At 40.1% G+C, this 22,559-nt stretch overlaps 2 protein-coding genes and 1 non-coding gene across 3 annotated transcripts; 2 read left to right on the forward strand and 1 right to left on the reverse strand.

Moving 5' to 3' along the window:
* Nucleotides 1-9,690: 9,690 nt before the first annotated feature.
* On the reverse strand, nt 9,691-9,797 carry LOC141602767 (small nucleolar RNA R71). Its single transcript, XR_012524677.1, has one exon. It is a non-coding gene; the product is annotated as a small nucleolar RNA R71 (small nucleolar RNA).
* Nucleotides 9,798-19,979: 10,182 nt separating this feature from the next.
* LOC141601301 (uncharacterized) lies at nt 19,980-20,951 on the forward strand. Its single transcript, XM_074421570.1, has one exon. The coding sequence runs from the start codon at nt 19,980-19,982 to the stop codon at nt 20,949-20,951; it is 972 nt and encodes a 323-aa protein (XP_074277671.1).
* Nucleotides 20,952-21,130: 179 nt separating this feature from the next.
* Nucleotides 21,131-22,214, forward strand: LOC141601303 (uncharacterized). Its single transcript, XM_074421571.1, has 2 exons — nt 21,131-21,763; nt 21,921-22,214. The coding sequence occupies exons 1-2, from the start codon at nt 21,131-21,133 to the stop codon at nt 22,212-22,214; spliced, it is 927 nt and encodes a 308-aa protein (XP_074277672.1).
* Nucleotides 22,215-22,559: the final 345 nt, after the last annotated feature.

The raw sequence follows: 22,559 nt of genomic DNA on the forward strand, positions 1-22,559 counted from the left end.
AATTTTAAGGTAAACTACTAAACTAATATCTAGCTAATATTATTTAGTGGGGATAAGGGATAATCTTGGGTGCAATCAAGAGGAGTGGCTTCTATACTTGAAGTCTTTTGAGGATCATCCTAACATATGAAAGCTCAAGAACAAGTGAGCTAGGAGACTTCACTTGTGCCCAAAATGGCCGAAAATAGATGGTGAGAAATTGGTTGTTCTCATCTCCTTTTATTAAGTTTTCATGCATAAGATCCTTAAGTTTTTATGACTAAACTTTAAACTAAAATATGTGATATTTAAAATAAGATTTCCAACAGGGACGATGACTGTCAAAAGGTGTTTGACAGGATCAAGGAAATACTAGCCAAGCCACCAGTGCTAATGCCTCCCCAACGAGATCAACCTCTTGGTTTATATCTCACGATAACCGATGCAGCCATGGGGGCGATGCTCACAAAAACTTTTGGGAAAGAAGAAAGAGCTATCTACTACCTTAGTAAGAAGTTCTTGGAATATGAGTGTAAATACACACCTCTCGAAAAGACATGCCTCGCTCTTGTGTGGGCAACAAAGAAGCTACGCCACTACATGCTTAGCTACTCCGTCAAGGTATATTCCAAAATGGATCCCGTCAAATACCTCTTCGAGAAACCCGATCTCAACGGACGTTTGGCAAAATGGACCCTAATGCTCTCAGAATTCGATCTCAAATACGTACCTCTGAAGGTCATAAAGGGATGCGCCGTTGTCGAATTCTTCACATACAATCCAATCAACGACACCCAAGCAATAGACATGTGGTCATTTCCAGACGAGGATATCCTACAAACCAGTGTAGACTCTTGGGATCTTTATTTTGATGGAGCGTCAAATCTAAGAGGATTCTGAATAGGAGTGTTGCTCATTTCTCCTGAAGGCGAGCATACACCACTTTCTGTCAAACTCAACTTCGACGTGACGAATAACGCAGCGGAATATGAAGCTTGCCTAATTGGTCTACAAGAAGCAGTAAGTTTAGGCATCAAGAATCTTCGAATTCACGGGGACTCCTCCTTGATCATTAACTAAATTACGGGATCTTGGAAAATTCGAAGGGAAAGTCTAGCACCCTATCAGGCTAGGATACATCAAGTTGCCCAATTCTTCGATCAAGTCACCTATTGACACCTACCTCGTGAAGAGAATCAGTTTACAGACGCTCTTGCAAAACTTACATCCTTGATTAATATGCCAGACAACATGGTATAAATGCCTATGCATTGAACGATGGTCAGAACCAGCCTATGTATACCAAATTACAGATGAAGAAGAAAGTCTAGGGGAACCTTGGTTCCAAGCCATCCTAAACTTCAAGCTCAATGGTACATATCCACAAGATATGGATAATAGGGGACAATGCGCCATACACCTAATAGCCTCTCAATACCTTCTCATGCAAGAAGAATTGTACAAACGGACACCTCTTGGTGTAGTTTTGTGTTGCCTCGATCATCCACATGCACAAAAAGTGATGGAAGGAGTTCACGATGGAGAATACGGTCCTCACATGAGTGGGCCCATGATGGCCAAGAAAATCACGCGTCTAGGATACTACTGGACGACTATGGAGGCAGATTGTATTAAATACGTCAGACATTGCCATAATTGCCAAATCTTCTGGAATGTGCAACACGTCCCTCCCTCACTGCTTTACACCATGACCTCTCCTTGGTTGTTTTCTGCTTGTGGAATTGACGTCACTGGGAAGATCACTCCACCTGGAACACGAGGTCATTGCTTCATTTTGGTAGCTATCGACTATTTTACCAAATGGGTCGAGGCAGCATCCTATACTGCTCTTACGGCTAAGCATGTGGCAAAGTTCATACAAACCAATATCATCTATCGATACGGTTGCCCGCATGAGATCATTAGTGACAATGGGTCACATTTCCAAGCCGAAGCTGCACAATTGCTAGCCAAATACAAAATCAAGCACCACCATTCCTCGTCTTATAGACCTCAAACTAATGGCGCGGTAGAGGCAGCTAACAAGAATGTCGTCATGATCCTCAAGAAAATGATCGACAATTATCGAGATTGGCCTAGCAAAATACCTTTCGCGCTATGGAGTTATCGCACATCAGTTAGGACACCCACTGGGGTTACTTCTTTCTTTCTAACCTATGGCATGGAAGCTGTGCAACCTGTCGAACTAGAAATCCCGTCTTTACTCATCTTACTTGAAAGTCAAATAACAGAAGCTGAATGGAATAGAGATAGATATGAAGAACTCGTCCTCTTGGATGAACGAAGATTGCGAGCATTACATAATGTGCAAACATATCAGGCACGTATCAACCGAGCCTTCAATAAACGGGTTAAGCCCAGGAACATCAAAGAAGGAGATTTGGTGCTCAAATCAGTCAGAGCTCTTCTACCAGTCGATACACGGGGAAAGTTTAAACCCAATTGGGTCGGACCTTTCCTAGTCAAGTCCATACTCTCGGGGGGTGCATTTAGGATTACAGACCTAGATGGGAATGAATTTGCTAACCCAACTAACCTCGACCAACTAAAATGATACTACCCTTAGTATAGGACATAAACGCGCCTCGCGTAAACACCCACGTGCCAATCATGCGACACGAAATAAAAATGGCTCTTGGCCCGCTGGAAGAAAGCTTATGTCACCATACTCTTGCATTTTGGCATTTCGACATCTTCATATCATCAAATAAATTGAGTTGTATTTTAGGAGTAAGTAAAGCTTATGCTTATTTTCTAAAAAGTTCATTACAAGCTCTTGCTTCGAACAATTATTCTTTTACATTTATTTGAACTACGCCCAGGGTTTGATTTCATTTTTTTTAATGAATACGTAGGCAATCTTTCCCAGGATACAACCCATTTTTTATTTAATGTAAATAGAAGGACATTTGCATTTGCATTTGAAATTCGACAAGAATAATAAAATGAAATCATAATAGTTTCTTAACTAATTAATCTTTTATTCATTTGTTCCATAAATAATAATAATATTTCAAATAATATAAAATGCTGAAAATGAATGCTAGGCTAGGATTCTAAAAACCCCGCCGTTTATTACAACTTAAATAATATTAAAAAATATTAATAATAAATGACTAAGGCTATTCTTCCATTTTCCCTTTGCATTTGTCACCCTTGTAATACTTATTGTCTCGACCACGAGCCGGGCGCTCTTGTGCTATCTCCGACCTAATCACCAAAGATCTCTCTCGCGGTCTAGCCTTGCCATTTTGATCCATCGCCATCTCTACGACAGAAGCGGTCTTCGGTTTTTCGACGGATGAACGACTCGGAATCCGGCCTCTTCTTCCTCCTCAGTCAAGTACTTCTGGTTCTCCTTTGATACCTCACGAATTTTGTAGTCAACAGGCTCATGTTTCCTCAATTTCTCGCACTCTTCAGGAGTGCCAGCCTTCCTCCATTGCAAGTATGAGTCAGATACCCATAAAGAGCCAACAGAAACTGGTATAAACCAGATGTTCCTCTGAGCCCACCTGATTGCCCATTCCCGAAAAATCTCTGTAGTATGTGCCAATGCAGTTTGAGGGGCGGTGTCAAGCTTCGGAATCTTCTGCTTGAGGCCCACTTACCTCATCAACCTCTCCGGATAAATGCAAATCATGAATTCCAAACCCGGAATATGAAATGACCGTGTCAGGTCCAAAGATGAGACTACGGTGACTAACCCGAGATGTTACCACGGCACGATCCACGGGATTGGAGGACCTCCTTCATTCTTCAATTTATTTTACCAGTAATTGCAAACTCGAGTGAAGTCCACCATGTAGAGCCTAGTTCTCATTGCAATCGATCGAGCATGATATCCTGGCACATTAATTGAGACCTCGATCAATCGCAGCCGTTCCATCAGCCAAACCTGCAAAAGAAGACGAGAATTAAATACCCTTTCATCAACCAAAACAAAAAAAAAACAAAAAAAAAATGTCAAGAACAAAAAAAACGGTTGACATATATGAAAAAAAAAAAGAAAGTGGGTTCTTACCTGTAGAATGATGGGACTTCCCAAATAAGGAAGCTCGCGGTTGGCCTTTCTGTTATCAAAACCAAGAATGGTCTCTCCTAAAACTAGGCATGCTGGGCTCTTGCGCAGCTCCATTTGTTCCACTAGGCTTAGAAAACGAGGATCCCCTCTCATCTCCTTGTCAACATGCCCTTGAAGGACATAGCAGTGAAGTATATAAAACTCGAAGGCTCTGCGCCTCACAACATAAGAAATAGAAGGGTCCTCCCTATTTATAAATTGGTCAATAAAGTCAAACATATGGACTCCTCTCGAGGTCACGAGACGGTCCACCTCAGCCTTGGTCAATCCGAGCAAGTCTCTAAATTCACTTTTATACCCTTGAGAGCTAAGAGGTATAGCGGGTGCATTCTCCGGGTCCCATCCTCCAATAGCAGCTATTTCTTCAGGGAAAGGACAAATATCGCCTCCAGAAAAGGCAAACACATGAACATTTGAGTCCCAATACTCAAGTCAGGCATCCAAGAAAGGCTTAACAATTTTCACTAATTTGAGACTCAAGATCGATCCCAAATTAAAAGCACCCATGTCATGTTTCTCAACATTCGTGAACTCGTTTGTCCACTCCTTAAGACGGTTTTCAAAAGCATCCATGATTTTGAAATTTTTATGAAGATATGGGAGTTTTTGTGTGATAGACGGAATAAAGATGAAGGAATTGTGTGAATAAAAGCTTCCCCGAGGTCTCTATTTATACTAAACGCTATTTCCTAATTTCTGTCGAGATCTGATCAGTTGGGTAAATGGCGCAGCATCTGCTGCGCCTCTTTGTAGAGTCGCAGCTCTTGCTGCGCCTCTTCGAAGAGTCGCAGCTCTTGATGCGCCTCTTCCCCATGCTGTTTTCCGTGATTTTCATATTTGGATCTTTCCTAATTTGATTTTGCTATTATTTCCTATTCCTATAGGGTAATATTTTGGTAATTCCGCCAAATTACCATGTTTTATGTTTCCTAATTCTTCGGGTTCGCTTTTCAAGACGAACTCGACATTTTCGTCAAACGAGCACACTTACCCATTTTATTGTATATTCTTTTTTTAGGGGAATCATTTCACTCCTCGATTTCAATACATTTCACACTTCTACATTTCTTTTTAAGTTTTTTTAGAGGGTAGCCCTCCCTACCGTCCGGTCATTTTTTGCTCAATTTTTGGGCATTTTTTGTGCGTTTTCTACTCATTTTTGTCAGTTTTTGCTTATTTTCGGTCATTTTTTTTTACTTTTTTCTCATTTTGCGCCAATTTACGCCATCTATACGCTATGAATTTTACGTGTAAATTCTATGTAAATTTCGGCAGCATGACAGCACAAAACGTCACCTACTAAACCTGTTTTTAAGCTAACCTTTAGGAACAACCAGCAACAAAGGCACTCAGGCCATCATATATACAACCAAAATGCGATATATACATCAAACTGGGGGCTCTCGCCCAAAACAGGTCCGAAAAGTCCAAAACGAAGTCCAAAATGTACAAAGTATATACAAGACAACAACAAAAAAGGGAAAGCAGCTACTCCTGGTCGCCACTCAGCTCAACTACGGTCGCCTCGAGAGTAGCGATCTCAGCGTCCCTGACCTCCAACTCCCTCAACAGACGAGTTGTCTCCTCTTGGGACTGCGCCAGCTCGCGCTCCAGGTCACGCTCTCTCTGCATACAAATGATGGAGAAATGCTTCATTTCAATCATTTCAAAACAAAAATGCGGGAAATTACAATAAAAATTCGAAATATCAATGAAATGAAATAAGTAAGAGAATGAGAGGTTCATACCTGTCGTCCTCGGCCACCTGCTAGTGCCTCGATGGCCGTGGCTCGCAGCCGGTTAGCCGTCCTCCACAGCGCCATGTACTGAGACGGTGCCACCTGCATTCGAATACAAATAAGGTTCAAAAGGAACGAACGCATTCTTATGCAATGAAAAACAATAAAGGCAGTCAAAACTGGGGGCTTACCCTCCTCACTAAGTGTTGCCACTCCACCAAACCGGCATCCGTCACCTCCTTGCTGAAGTCGCGAATCTCCGAGATCATCGTCATCCCCACTTCGTCAGTGTACTCGAGCGTCTCTGGAAAATCTGGGGGCTCGACGCCTGCCACCTCGATCTCCTATAAGGTTAATGGTAGAAGCGAGTCGTTGTTCACTCCATCAAACACATTTATATTCTCAACAAACAACTAGTTAGTGGTTAATTCGAGGTTGATCCATGGGACGGTGTGCTTTGGGTTCTAAGTCTATCTATCTCAATTTATGCTAGTGTCACAATTGATTTGGGTTTGTAGTTTTGTTCTAGACTAATGCAAGCAATAAAGTAAAACAAGCAATAAAAGGAGATGAAGATGTAAACAAATGACTAAAAGTGCTAGGATATCATGGGTTCATAGAGGATTCATGGGAGTAGACCATACAAACATGTTCTCAATTGTATGCAAGCGTTTATTTTTGTAATGGGATCGAGTTGGTGTATAAGCTTACAATCCCTAAGAAGGTTTGGGTCCCGAAGCCGAATCTATTAGATTGTACAACACCTACAAGTCGACTTAATCCTTCCTATTCAACTTTATTCATGGTCTAATGAAGCTCGAGTTGGTTTATATGCTTACAAACCTCATTAAAGAGATTGGTGATGGGTAAAAATGCAAGGATTAATAGGCTCGCATTTCATCAAACATAACATGTGCATAAGTTGAAATCACCACAAGCAAGCAAATTAATTATTGAAAACATGTTAGATTAAGCATGAATCATTCCCCATTTTTGTTTCCCTTAATTCCCCATTAATCCTAGCTAAAGGACTACTCACTCATGATCAAGTTTAACATGTTAATAAGGTTGTCAATCATACTAACAAATCAAAACATGATGAATAAATGATGTGATAAACAATAATTAAACAAGAGTAAAAGGGATTATACCTATTTAAGATGATCCAAATAATAAAGCAAAGAATAAAAGAAGAGAACTTGATTGATTCATGAAGAGTTGTCAATTCTCCAATAATAACCCAATAATCTTCAATTACCCAATAATAATAAACTTGAACAATGATTAAGGAAAGATTAATATGTAATTTTATGGAATGATTGGGATTGATCTATTTTTAATCTACTCCTAATCTAATCTAAGGAAGGTGATGTGACCATAATTAGAGCATATTTAGTCCCCGAATTAGCCTTGTTCCCATGCTTTTTAGTGCATATTTGGGTCATTTATTGTCTTTAGTTCTTTGTTTTGCATATTCTTTGAGGTTTTGTGTCCTTGGTAGGAAAGGAGTGCAAACCTTGCATTTTCATGGCAAAATGAGGCTAAATTGATTGAATTCAATGACCAAGCATCAAGGAGAGACAAGATTAGAAGGCCTTTGTACATACTATAGTAGATGGTCAATGATGAGAAAAGATCCTTGCATCCCCGAGGAAATCCTCAAGGATTTTATGAAGAAATAGGAAGAAAAGAAGAAGGAATAAAACTGTTTGACAATCCGTGCGAATTGCCCTGAAGACGCCCGTCCCTCACCCACAATCCGAGCGTCTTCCTCCACAAGACGCCCGGGCAAAAGCTCCACAAGACGCCCGTCTTCCCCTCTGGACGCCCGTCCAGAAGCTCCCAAATCCGCCCGTCCCATGCCAAAGACGCCCGGATTCCCAGACAGTACTTTCGTCTTCTATAAGCTTCAAGGAAGGATGCGCATCTTTTTCTATGACCGGCGAAAAAGGGACCGGAGTCTCCCTAGAGACCGGCGATTCCTCAAGGACTTAATCGTCATTTAAGCCCTTAGTAAACCCTAATTTATGTACCTAATCCCCACTATAAATACCCCATTAGTCTATTTAGAAGAGTAGGTTCTTCTTAGCAATCTTTAGTGTAGTTAATATCAATCAAATCTCTCTTTAATCTTGTAATCAACATTTAATCAAGTTTTAATACAAGTTTTATTTCCTTAATCTCTCTCTTGTTCATCCTTTATTTTGGGTAATTGAAGATAATTTGCGTTATTATTGGGAGATTTACAACCTTCCAATCAAGCATCAAGTACTTCTATTATTCTTTGCTTTATTATTGGAATCATTAGTAGGTATAATTCTCTTAATCCCTTTTTAATTATTGTTAATCATCTTCATTTATTCATTATGTTTTACTTTGTTGGTATGATTGACAACCTTGCTAGCATGTTCAACATGATAATGAGTGAGTAGTTTCCTTAGCTAGGGTTAATGGGTAATTAGGAGAAACCAACATGGGGAATGATTCATGCTTAAATTAATATGCTTTCATAGTTTATTTGCTTGTTTTTTGTGATCTCAACTTATGCACATGTTATGTTTGATGAAATGTGAGACTATGAATCCTTGCATTTTTTACCCATCACCTATCTTTTCAATGAGACTTGTAAGACATAAACCAACTCGAGTCTCATTAGACCATGCATATTGTTGAGTAGGGAAGATTAAGTCTACTTGTAGGTGTTGTACAATCTAATCGATTCGGCTCCGGGACCCAAACTTTCCTAGGATTGTAAGATATAAACCAACTCGATCCATCACAACAATAATTGCTTGCTTATAATTTGAGAATATGTTTGTATGATCAATTCCCATGAATCCCCTATGACCCCATGACACCCTAGTGCCTTTTATCAATTGTTTACACCCCTTTTAATTCATCTTGCTTGTTTACTTTCATTGCTATTTAGTTTAATGATCTTCTACTTCAAACCCCAATTGTGACACCCTTAGACACCACTAGTTGCAATAGAAATCTCATCTCAATTCCCGTCCCTTGGGATCCGACCTTTACTTGCCTCTTTACTAATTGTAGAGTTGTTGGTGAAGTTATAAATTGTGTTTTGGTCTAGGTGCTCCTAACGACAAGGACTGAAAACTAAACCCCACGAGGGATCACGACCAAAAATGGCGCAGTTGCCGGGGACGGTGTTAACTTGATTTAGATTTTCTTGTATTGTTATTAGTTAAGTCTTTCTTTGCCTTGGGGAAGTAAAACTCCTCAAGGTTTGTTCTAATTATTTTCGAGTTGTTTGATATTTTGCATGTCTAGAAGATCACAAGGTAACTTGTTACCCTTTGATCACGAAATTGAAAGGACTTTGACAACCAATAGAAGACTTGCTAGGAGAACTTTGAGAGGTATTGGTGAGGTTGTAGATATTCAACCAAATACTATTGAGTTCATCAACCCTTTTGCAAGAGAAGGTGAGGAGAACCCAACACAAAATCTAACACAAAATCAACCCACAATGCCTTAGTTTTCATCACATTCCGTACCCACCGAGGAGAACCTACCCAATGGTACTCCCACACCACAACATCTAACCGGAAATTTTATTGCCAAATCCGCATTTATCCAATTAGTCGAAAGAAGCCAATTTGGGGGGATGCCTAGTGAAGACCCTCATTGCATTGTCATATGGAGACTTTTTATGACTATTGTGATGCGATTTCTCAAACCGGTGTAACTCAAGACCAAACTCGATGGGTCTTATTTCCTTTTTCTCTAATTGGCACCGCGAAACAATGGTTGAAAGGCCTTGATAAGGCTACTCTCGGAATTGATTCTTGGAAGAAGTTGGCTCTAGCTTTCTACAAAAAGTTCTATCCAGCGGGAAAGACTAACATGCTAAGAGCTCAAATTACGGGCTTTAAGCAAAGAGATGAAGAATCCTTGTATGAAGCTTGGGAGCGATTCAAAGGAATTTGTCGCTCATGTCCTCACCATGGACTTAGCGAGTGGTTCTTGGTACAACAATTTTGGAACGGTCTTTATGAAGACTCAAGAAACATTCTCAACATGGGATCAAATGGAATGTTCACCGAAGTTGATGACAATCAAACTTGGAACAAAATTGAGGAAATGGCAGTCCATAACTCACAATATAGTAGACCTCGCAAGGCTACTAGAGGAGGAAAGCATGAAGTGGACTCCATTACTCAATTGGTTGCTCAACTTAGTGCTCACATTAATACCATCAATTTGAAGTTTGAAAAAGCTATGGCTAGACTTGAAGAAGCCTCAAAATCACCAAAGCATCATGTTAATGCCATGACGGCATCTTCATCAATCCCAAGTGGGATATGTGAGAATTGTGGAACTTTGGGACATGACCAAAGTGAATGTAAGGGAACAAATTAACAAGTGAATGTTTTTGAAGCATACAAGAGTGGTACCCCTTATTCAAACTATTACAATGAGAACACCAAATTCCATCCAAATCTCCCATACAAAAGCCAAAATGTTCAAAACCCTCAAACAACATACACCCCACCTCCCATGAGAAACCAAAATCAAAGACCCTTTTACAACCAAAACCAAGGTTACCAAAATCAAACTCCATTCAATCAACAAAATGACCAAGGTTTTGATGTTCAAAAAGCGGTCCTCCAAATGCAAAGAATCAACAAGAGTTTTTCACTAAAATGCAAAAAGATAGTCAAGAAAAGGAAATCACCATCAACAACATCCTAGCTCACACCAAAATGTTGGAAACCCAATTGACTCAACTAGCCTTTTCAAGCTCACAAAGACAAAAGGGGCAGTTACCACCTCAAAGTAATCCCCCAAGACATGAAACGGTTAGTGCCATTCACTTGAGGAGTGGTACAAGGTATGAAGCACCGAAGAAGCAAGTTGAGGATGAAGTTGTGGAAGCTAGTGACAAAGAAGAAATTGTGCAAAACTCCAAAGATGGAGAACCATCAAAAGAAGAAATTTCAAAGAAAAATGAAGACAAGGTCAAGGAGAAGGAGCCCATTGTGATTAGACTTCCTTTTCCAAGTCGTCAAGCCAAGCCCAAATTTGATGACCAACTTGGAAAATTTATGGAAATTGTGAAAAATTTGGAAGTCTCGATTCCTTTCACGGAATTAATCAATCACGTGCCGGCCTATGCAAAATACATAAAATACATCCTCACAAAGAAGAAGTCAATCCGGAAGCTTGAGACTATCGCGTCACTAAGGTGAGTAGTGCAATCCTTCAAGGGAGTTCACCTCCAAAACTTAAAGATCCGGGAAGCTTCTCAATACCGTGTACCATTGGCTACACCACGATCAACAAAGCCTTATGTGATCTAGGGGCTAGTGTGAGTGTTATGCCGTACTCGGTGAGTAAAAGGTTGGGGATGGGAGAGCTTAAATGCACCAATATCACACTCCAAATGGCCGATAGATCGACGAAGACACCATTAGGGATATGGGAAGATGTTCCCGTAAGAGTTGGGAAATTTTTCATCCCGGTGGACTTTGTCATTGTTGACATGGAAAAAGATTCCAATATTCCAATCATTCTAGGAAGACCTTTCTTGCACACCTCGGGTACGGTGATTGATGTGAAGCATGGAGAGCTCACTCTAGAAGTGGGCGATGAGAGCATAACTTTCAATCTTGACAAGACCATGAGAGCTCCCCGTTTGCATGAACCATGTTTTATGGTTGATCATTATAGCCGGAAGGATGATAGGAAGAAGTCGGAATTCCAATGGAAGAAGAAAATTGAAGATGCTCCATTCAAAGAGCAAGTGAATTGTAACAAAGAGAGCTTGAAAAGCTCACCAAAGTCAAGCAATGAAGAGGATGGCCTCATTGGCCAAGACAAGAAAGTGGGAGAGTTGTCTCTATCAACTCAAGAGATCTTTAGTGATCAAGTAGATGAAGTTTTTGGTCTTTGGGACGATGAGTTTGAAGGGATTTTCAATCCCTATATTGGTAATGCTATCGATCAAGACCAACAAGAAGCACAACAAGGGCAAAGGTCTATTGAAGATCTTTATCATGATAATGAACAAGCTTTTGACTACTTCTTCAAGGTGTTGAGCAACATCAACAACACCTTGGACATGCCCCCATGACATCTCACTAAGGATGAGAGTTTGGTGGAGTCCTCCCTAAACCACCATTTGTAAATATTTCTAACTGCCTAACTTGCATTTTAATTCTTACATTGCATTTTTTATCATTTTTGGATTTTTATGCTTTGATCAAGATAATTATCATTTTTGAGAGAAGTGAGGGAAGGACTAATGATTTAATTGATGTGTAGTGCTTTAGCTTAGTGTGGGGATAGCAATTGCCTAGGTTATTCATGCCTTAGTAGTGCCCCTACAATGAAGAACACGGGATTTGAAGAATGAAAAATGGCAAGGGATATGCAAGTGCACGGATGGAACTGAATCCGGGTAAAACAGAGAGAATCCGAGCGTCTTGAAGGGGAATCCGCTCGTCTCAAGGAAATCCGAGCGTCTTTGCCAGAATCCGCCCGTCCATTTTAACTGAGAATTTGAAATTTTGGGACTGTCGAAAAATTCGAACGTCCTGGTAGAGAAGACGCTCGTCTTCAGAAATCCGCCCGTCTTTGCAAAAAGACGCCCGTCTTTTTGCCTGTGAAAAATAAGAAAGCTTGTTGTCTGAGAATCCGCCCATCTTCAGAGGAATCCGCTCGTCCTGTAATCGAAGAATCCGAGCGTCTTTGCTGAAAGACGCCCGTCTTTAGGCGAGAATCCTGAACCAAAAATAGGCAGAATCTGAGCGTCCCAACGGAAAGACGCCCGTCTTCCCCTGCAGTTTAAAAATTTTCGGGTATTTTAAATACCCCCTCCCACATTCATTTCTTCATTCATTCATTCAAAACACTACCCATAAACCCTAAAACTCAAAACCCTCATCCTCTCCATCACCAAAACAAGACTTCCTCAACCAAATTCAACAAAATCAAATCCAAACTTCCTTCTAACAACAATTAATCACTCCTCTTCCAACAAAAATCAAACCAAGCACCAAAATCTTCAACCTTTGAGTCGATTTTTGAATTATAAAGGCAAAGCCTTTCATCTTAAAATCGATTTGGGTATACTTGGAAATTGAAGATGTACACTATTTTCTTGGTATAATCTTCAATGGCAAGGACAAAAGGATCAACAAAGGCACCTACGGCAAAGGCACTCTCCACAAGACAACAATGTCTTCAAGCAAAGAAAGCCTCATTGGCTATGGTGGTAGCTAGTTTAAACTTGGAAGTTCAACAACAAATTCCTCCCTTGGAAGCAACAACATCAACAACTCCGGAAATTGCTCAATTATCAAACTACCCGGAGGTAATTTTCATTTCTAACTCCCATAGGGATACATTTACCAAGTATGCTAGGAAATCCTTTCTAGCCACCAAATTCATATGTGAAGATGCCTTGAACAAATTGGGTGTCCTTGAACAAACAAAAGCCTTCTTTAAAGCCATGGGGTTGGGAAAATTGTTTGCTACAAGAGAATTGACATACCCCTCCCTACCTTAGAATTCTTGAGTTCTTTGAAAGTTACTAAGGTAGAGACTAGAGAAAACATCGAGCTCCGCCTTGCCAATGTGAGTAGGCGCATCACCTTTGATGAATTGGGTAAAGCATTAGGTCTTAGTGATTCAGCTAGTTATTACAAGAAGCCCGAAAAATATGACCCCGCTCCTCTTTGGGAGGCGATTTTCGGGAGGAAATTTGAGAACTATCATGCTAGTCGCACTCTATTAGTCCACCATCCGGGCATTAGAGTGTGGTACAAGGTCATCGGGAATTCTATTATTGCAAGAAAAGACACTAACCACTTTACCAAGCTCGATTGTGTTCTACTTGAGTCGGCCTTAAATATTGGAAGGGAATTCACCAAGCCTTACAATTCTCTAAGGCTTTTGGTGGAAAGATGGCTCAATGTTGATTGTGGAAAGCAAGGCACCACCTTTATTGTAAATGGAGGTCTAGTCACTCTTTTGACTAAGTACTTTGATCCGAATTTCAACAAGGATAGCAAGTATGTGGCGAAAAAATGGGGTCATCTCATTGACATTGATGCCATGATTAACATGTACAAATGGGTTACCCATAATCCTCTTGACACCAAATATGGGTGGCTCACCAATGATGCTAGATCTTTTAATTTGCCTTCCAAGATATGCCGTTTCAGTGTCCATCGGACCAACTACCTTCTTCCCCTCTCAAAGGAAGCCGAATACATCATCCATCAACAAAGGGGTGAAATTGAAATGCCCTCCTCCTCCATTGTCACACCACCCTATCCATTCAAGTATCAAGAGTTCAAACCCGAAGGTATTAAAGCAAGCAATGACTACATGACTCTACTTATGCAAGAGATACACAAACAAGCTTATAAGGATCGGGAAGATGCATACTTAGACTAATATCCACCCCTCCTTCATTTAGCTAGGCAAGGACTACTTGATCCTTCATGTCCTTTGCCTAGTTGGGCGGATAGGGAAGTCTTCTTTCCGAGTGCATCTAAGGGTGAGAGACTGGGTGACGATGAGGTTGTCGGTGATAAGGTTGTTGATGAAGGCATTGATGAAGAGGTAAATGAAGAGGATGAGGCTAATGAAGAAGAAGAAGATGATGAAGGAAGTGAGCAAGGAAGTGAAGAGAGAAGTGGAGATGAGTCCACTTCTATTGAGGAAGATGATGACAATGATGATATGGTGGAAGACTAGCAAGCTTTGGAGGTTCCTACCCTCTTGAGGTTTGCCTACTTCTTTCTTTGATTTATTTATTTTATCTTGATCATGGTTGGAGAGTCCTAGCAACATAGAGGACTAACACCTCGGCCCCATTGATGTGTTCTTATTTCATTGTTCCCACTTTTGAAAATCCAAAATGAAAATTTAGTTTCATGCATTGCATCTTGCCTGCATGAACTACCCCCAACTTTAGGACATTAGAAATAATGTCTATCTCAGTTTGGGGAAGTACATGCATACGCAACGGGAGGTAATCTAAATTACGCTCTCCGTCATAAACAAAAACCCATGCATCATGTAGTGTAGATTAGTATAGCTTGCATTTAGTGTAGAATTCATGCATCATGTTTGCATAATTTCCCATCATTTTGGCCATTGAGGACAATGCCCATATTAGTGTGGTAATGGGGAATTCTAACTTAACTTTTATTCAAAAATCCAAAAAAAAAATCAAAAAAATTCGAAAAACCATAAAAATTTGAAAATTTGAAAATCCAAAAACAAGTTCATTTCTTTTGTAGTGTAGTCATGTATATATTGTTGTATATATTGTGTTTGTTCTATCCTTATTCACATTGATTGACTACGCCACTTCCGAGACATGAGGATATTGAAGACCGCATGGTATGATCTTTCCAATCTCCTTTTTCCTCTTTATGTTAATGACTATGTGGCTTTATTTTGATTGATGCGGTATAACAATGTGAATCTAGGACTTGCATTTAGATTATATGGCATATTAGTTGGTAAAATCATTTGCATTAGGATGTCTATATGCTAGTTCCATCATGGCATGTAGTTGCATATTAGAAAAATTTTGTGAAACCGTCTACTTGGGAAGCTTGACAAGTGTATATAGGCCCTAGTAGATGCTTTTTCTTCTTAAGACTTTGCTTGTTAGAATACTTGTAAAACACCCTAGGATGTGTCATGCTAGTATCCTTTGACCCATGAATTAAGGCCTAGTCAAGAGTACCTTGTGGTGTGATAACTCCTTGGCTACCGTTTATTCCATGGTGACCCTTGAAACCATGCAACCATCATTCATCCATGTTCTATCATACATTTTGTCATCAAAGGGAATGGGCGCAAAAAAGAAATTGTTCAAATTTGAGTTCAAGAAATGAAATGAAAAGTGAAAGAAAGTTTGCAAAAATGCATCAAATGAAAAGAGGAGCAAAAATAGACTCCTAAAGCTTCAAATATAAGGCACCCTCACTACATATAGGGTGACTTTGAAAATGTCCAAAAAGAAAATGCAAAAAGTTGAAAAGTTGTCAAGTATTGAATTGCCAAACATCAAAAGAAATGGCAAAAGAAAGTGTTCTCAAATGTTATATGCCACAATAAATTGAGGGGAAAAACAACAACAACAGCAAACTCCCAAATGAAACTCAAATACTATCGATCCTTTTATCCATCGTATCCATTTTTGTGCATGGTGGAGAGGGGACTACCCTTCTTCTTGTCTAGGCGAGAAGGGGAATTCCGCGATCCTCCAATGTTTCTAACACCATAGGGAGTCTATTCTTGACAAAAGCATTTAACGATTGAGGACAAAGGTACCCTAGCTTGACACAACTTGGAGGTGATTTATTGGTATCCTTCTAGGCTTAGTAGTTTGAAGAAATTGCATCTATGAAGGAGTGTGTACCCTTGAATTGCTTCCCTTGTAGATAATTTCCGCCACTTAGATGAGGAAAATGGCTATTCTTTTGTAGATGTATCCATTACTTGATTTTGTGTGCTTAATGTTTGGATGTGTCGCCATTTTGGCAAGACCCATCTTGCCTTGCAAGAAGGCATCCTACCTCATGGTTGTCTTGTTGTAAGTTGAAGGGGCGGAGTGAGACCCGCTAATTGTCACATATCGGCTATGTTATTAGGTTAGTTTAAATAATGGTCCTAGTCTTTGTCACCTCTTTACTCGGGACGAGCAAAGGTTCGGTTTAGGGATATTTGATGTGACCATAATTAGAGCATATTTACTCCCCGAATTAGCCTTGTTCCCATGCTTTTTAGTGCATATTTGGGTCATTTATTGTCTTTAGTTATTTGTTTTGCATATTCTTTGAGGTTTTGTGTCCTTGGTAGGAAAGGAGTGCAAACCTTGCATTTTCATGGCAAAATGAGGCTAAATTGATTGAATTCAATGACCAAGCATCAAGGAAAGACAAGATTAAAAGGCCTTTGTACATACTATAGTAGATGGGCAATGATGAGCAAAAATCCTTGCATCCCCGAGGAAATCCTCAAGGATTTTCTGAAGAAAAAGGAAGAAAAGAAGAAGGAATGAAACTATTTGACAATCCTTGCGGATTGCCCTGAAGACGCCCGTCCCTCACCCACAATCCGAGCGTCTTCCTCCACAAGATGCCCGGGCAAAAGCTCCACAAGACGCCCGTCTTCCCCTCTAGACGCCCGTCCAGAAGCTCCCAAATCCGCCCGTCCCGTGCCAAAGACGCCCGGATTCCCAGACAGTACTTTCGTCTTCTTCAAGCTTCAAGGAAGGATGCGCATCTTTTTCTAAGACCGGCGAAAAAGAGACCAGAGTCTCCCTAGAGACCGGCGATTCCTCAAGGACTTAATCATCATTTAAGCCCTTAGTAAACCCTAATTTATGTACCTAATCCCCACTATAAATACCCCATTAGTCTAATTAGAAGAGTAGGTTCTTCTTAGCAATCTTTAGTGTAGTTAATATCAATCAAATCTCTCTTTAATCTTGTAATCAACATTTAATCAAGTTTTAATACAAGTTTTATTTACTTAATATCTCTCTTGTTCATCCTTTATTTTGGGTAATTGAAGATTATTTGGGTTATTATTGGGAGATTGACAACCTTCCAATCAAGCATCAAGTACTTCTATTATTCTTTGCTTTATTATTGGAATCATTAGTAGGTATAATTCTCTTAATCCCTTTTTAATTACTGTTAATCATCTTCATTTATTCATTATGTTTTACTTTGTTGGTATGATTGAAAACCTTGCTAGCATGTTCAACATGGTAATGAGTGAGTAGTTTCCTTAGCTAGGGTTAATGGGTAATTAGGGGAAACCAACATGGGGAATAATTCATGCTTAAATTAATATGCTTTTATAGTTTATTTGCTTGCTTGTTGTGATCTCAACTTATGCACATATTATGTTTGATGAAATGCGAGCGTATGAATCCTTGCATTTTTTACCCATCCCCTATCTTTTCAATGAGACTTGTAAGACATAAACTAACTCGAGTCTCATTAGACCATGCATATTGTTGAGTAGGGAAGATTAAGTCGACTTGTAGGTGTTGTACAATCTAATCGATTCGGCTCCGGGACCCAAACTTTCCTAGGATTGTAAGATATAAACCAACTCGATCCATCACAACAATAATTGCTTGCTTATAATTTGAGAAATATGTTTGTATGATCAATTCCCATGAATCCCCTATGACCCCATGACACCCTAGTGCCTTTTATCAATTGTTTACACCCCTTTTAATTCATCTTGCTTGTTTACTTTCATTGCTATTTAGTTTAGTGATCTTCTACTTCAAACCCCAATTGTGACACCCTTAGACACCACTAGTTGCAATAGAAATCTCATCTCAATTCCCGTCCCTTGGGATCCAACCATTACTTGCCTCTTTACTAATTGTAGAGTTGTTGGTGAAGTTATAAATTGTGTTTTGTTCTAGGTGCTCATAACGACAAGTACTGAAAACTAAACCCCACTAGGGATCACGACCAGAAGGTTCTCCTCTCATGGGACCTAATCCTCCCCCCTTGATTATTACAAATGGAGTATATAAAGTAGTTCATTATTAGGTTAAGTAAGGATAGATTAGTAAATAACAATGCTAAGTTTTGAGTAGGGAAATGCAAGTCTTGCGAGGAGATGAGCATATCACGTCGCTAGTGCTACCACGATCCGCTCGGACCAGGAGAGGAGACGCTCGGATCACACTGCTAGGGGACGCTCGTCTTGGCCAAGACACGCTCGGATGGTGGTGAAGGGAGACGCCCGGATCATGCCTGATCCACTCGGATTCCTTGGCAGACAGCTTCTCTTCTTTTCTTCCTTCATAATCCGCGAGGATCATTTCGGGGATGCAAGGATCTTTTCATCATTGCCCATTTCATTTTATTATCTACATAGGCCTTCTAGTGATGTCTTCTCTTTGATGCTTGGTCATTAGATGCGATCAATTTAGCTCCATTTCGGCATGTAAATGCAAGGTTAGAACTCCTTTCCTACCAAGGGGACAAAACCTCAAAGAATATGCAAAATGGGAAACAAAAGATAGTAAATGACCCAATTATGCACTATAAAGCATAGGAACGAGGTTAATTCGGGGACTAAATGTGCTCAAATATGAGTCACATCAAACATCCTCAAACCGAACCTTTGCTCGTCCCGATTAAAGAGGTGACCAAAACTAGGACCTTTATTTAAACTAACCTACTAATATAGTCGAAATGACAATTAGCGGGTCTCACTCCGCCCTTTCAACTCACAACAAGACAACCATGAGGTAGGATGCCTTCTTGCTAGGCAAGGTGGAGCTTGCCAAAATGGCGACACATCCAAGCATTAAAGCACACAAAACAAGTAATGGATGCATCTGATGCGAACCAAGTTAGTGACTCAAAATTGATTGACGAGCTGGACGAGCTGGTTGTGAACAGTCACGGTGACAGTCTGATTATGGCTCGTGGTTTTCAGCCTTTAAGCTTCAATTATCCTTCCTTTGCGAATTTGCTAAGTATGGACTAAGGGGGGGCTGATTTGTGGCACGTTTACCAAGAGGAGAGGACGGTCCAAGCTTCACTTTTATTTTACATTTTCAGATTATCTTTACAATTAAATGTTAGCTTAAATTTTTGTTTGTCTAAGTTCAATGTATTAGTTGTTTTAATGATTGTAATTAAGTGAAGAGTAAATGATAAACTCTTCACTTTGCTAGCTCTTGCACGGCTCACTTGAGGCTATATAATGCCTTCAAGTTCTTGAATAAAAATCATCTAAGAATTTTCAGAAAACTTGTGTTTACAAAATCGTTTCTTGCGTAGAAACAAAACTGATTTTAGTTAGAACGCGATTCTAATTGAAATTCTCGAGTTGTTGATCAATAGGTCTTGGTCTCACTCACTTTGATCAAGTAATAGGTCTTACTTGTTCAAAACACTATCCCTTATATACAAAATCCAGAACTGGTCGTACCTAGTACGTTCGGTTCGCCAAAAACAGTCCGCTAATTTTTATTCTTTTGTTCTCAAAATCGTTCCATTTCAGGTCTGCGCGTACCTAGTACGAACAGTCCTCTGCACTGTCCAAAACGTCCTTAAATCCGCTGCTCAATTCGTATCATTTGTGGTATCAGAGCTTCGGCTCTTGATCCTTGTTTAACTATGTCGATCGATTTCAACAGTCCAGAATTCATTCATCAATTACGGGAAGCCTTGAAACATGCTCGTGGCGATGAGCGTTGGCAACCAAGGAGAGGAGAACGAATTGTTGATGCATTCAAAGCGAGTGATCTTCCTGAATTCGTTGGAGGGGCTGATCCCGAGGCCTATTTGGAGTGGGAACGGAAAATCGATCGTTTATTCGATTTTAAAGACTTGGATGATGACAAGAGGTGTAGATTTGCAATTCTGAAATTAAGCAAAGGAGCATCGCTGTGGTATGAGGCGATGAAGGCTAAGAGGGTCCGAGAAGGCAAGGAGAAAATTGATTCTTGGGTGTCCCTAAAACGCAAACTACGGAAAAGGTATGTACCGTCGACCCATAGGCTGTCTACTTATCGCAAAATCGCTGATTTTAGACAAGGCAAATTGAGTGTTAGCGAGTATTTAGATGAATTTCAGAATCTTGCTATTATGGGTGAATTAGAGGAAATGGAGGAACAAAAAATTGCTCGATTTTTGCGTGGTTTAAATTATAACATTGCTAGCACGGTTGAGTTATATCAATATTCTGATTTTGATACCTTGTGTAGTCTTTGTTTGAAATTTGAATCCCAAGGGAAAACTAAGTATGGGAGTGGGTCGAATTCAGAATCGAGTGAGCCAAAATCATGGTCTAAACCCGAGTCTAAATTTGTTGGTACTCCTAATAACCAGGCCGTGTCTAATACTTCGATTGGTAGTCCTAAAAACACCGCTGGTCAGTCTTCTAAAACCCCGGGAAAAGAGACTAGTTTGGCTAAAGTTCGATGCTTTAAGTGTCAAGGATTCGGTCATTACCAAAGTGCGTGTCCTAATCAACGAGTTGTGACCTTAATAGAAGCCTTAGAGTGTCGGGATGAATTGTTGGCCGAGGAAAAACAAATGGATGAATTTCTGATTTCTAATGATAATGAGGAAGGGAAGAAGAAGTAGAGAGTTATGAGGCACCTAATGTCAATACTAGTTTGGTTTTGCGAACTTTGAAGGTTGATTCTAAACCAATTGAGTCGGGACAGCGAAACCAACTGTTTCAAACTAATTGTAAGGTGAATGATAGATGGGTGAGTCTAATTATCGATGGAGGGAGTTGTACTAACGTTGCCTCTACTGAAATGGTGTCTAAATTGGGTCTTAAGACCACAAAACATCCCCATCCTTATGCCTTGCATTGGCTAGATAACGGTAGTAGTGTCAAAGTTACTAAACAGGCCCGTGTGAATTTAGCAATGGGTTCGTATGTTGATGAGGTTTTGTGTGATGTTATACCCATGGATGCTTGTCATATCTTGTTGGGTCGGCTTTGGCAATTTGATCGGGATGTATTGCATCGGGGAAGGTGTAATGAGTATGAATTGAGATATAAGGGGAAACGAATTGTGCTCAAGCCTCTATCACCTCAAACAGTAGTGTTCTTTGCTACTAACACGATTCCCAAAGCTGGTATGTCGTTGTTGATTGGAGAACGGGGTGTGGAACGTGCTATTGATGGTGATGAGCGAGATTTCTTACTTGTTGCTAAAGAAAATTCGAGTTCTAATATTGTTTTGCAGGAGCATGGCCGAATTGATAAACTCCTTACGGAGTTTAGTGATGTATTACCCGATGATTTGCAGATTGGTTTGCCTCCTCTTCGGGGCGTTGAACATCAACTTGACCTTATTCAAGGCTCATCTCTCCCGAATAAGGCTGCCTATCATTGTAATCCCGAAGAAACAAAGGAACTCCAAAAGCAAAAGGATGAAATGGTACATAAAGAGGTCGCATCAAAGTGGAAAGCAATGTTGAAACCCCATGAGGAAGTTCGGACCAAAATTGAAACCGTGCAAGTTTGCCTATCAAAGCAAGTCCAACAGAAATAAGAAGCGGAAGGTGTTCGGGGTTGGATACTTGGTTTGGGTGCAGTTTAGGAAAGAAAGATTCCCGAGCAAACGCAAGAATAAGCTCATGCCTAGGACCGAGGGTCCTTACAAAATCGTGGGTCGAGTCAACAACAATGCTTATAAGGTTGAACTTCCCGGTGACTATGGTGTTCACGCCACTTTTAATGTTGGTGATCTCTCTCCTTACTTGGATGACGATGGCCTAGCTGAATTGAGGTCAATTCCTTTTCAAGGGGGAGGGGATGATGCGAACCAAGTTAGTGACTCAAAATTGATTGACGAGTGGGACGAATTTGGTTGTGAACGATCACGGTGATGATCGATTATGGCTCGTGGTTTTCAGCCTTTAAGCTTCAATTATCCTTCCTTTGCGAATTTGCTAAGTATGGACTAAGGGGGGGCTGATTTGTGGCACGTTTACCAAGAGGAGAGGACGGTCCAAGCTTCACTTTTATTTTACATTTTTGATTATCTTTACAATAAAATGTTAGCTTAAATTTTTGTTTGTCTAAGTTCAATGTATTAGTTGTTTTAATGATTGTAATTAAGTGAAGAGTAAATGATAAACTCTTCACTTTGCTAGCTCTTGCACGGCTCACTTGAGGCTATATAATGCCTTCAAGTTCTTGAATAAAAATCATCTAAGAATTTTCGGAAAACT

Source organism: Silene latifolia, chromosome 9, assembly GCF_048544455.1.
Source record: "Silene latifolia isolate original U9 population chromosome 9, ASM4854445v1, whole genome shotgun sequence".
Taxonomy (NCBI): Eukaryota; Viridiplantae; Streptophyta; class Magnoliopsida; order Caryophyllales; family Caryophyllaceae; genus Silene; species Silene latifolia.

What these genes read in the sequence shown, in the direction of transcription:
- LOC141601303 (XM_074421571.1), top strand. Translation starts at nt 21,131, where the DNA reads ATGGTGTCTAAATTGGGTCTTAAGACCACAAAACATCCCCATCCTTAT. An exon ending in AAAAGCAAAAGGATGAAATG is followed by an intron (nt 21,764 to 21,920) that starts GTACATAAAGAG and finishes GTTTGGGTGCAG; the next exon opens with TTTAGGAAAGAAAGATTCCC.
- LOC141601301 (XM_074421570.1), top strand. Translation starts at nt 19,980, where the DNA reads ATGTCGATCGATTTCAACAGTCCAGAATTCATTCATCAATTACGGGAA.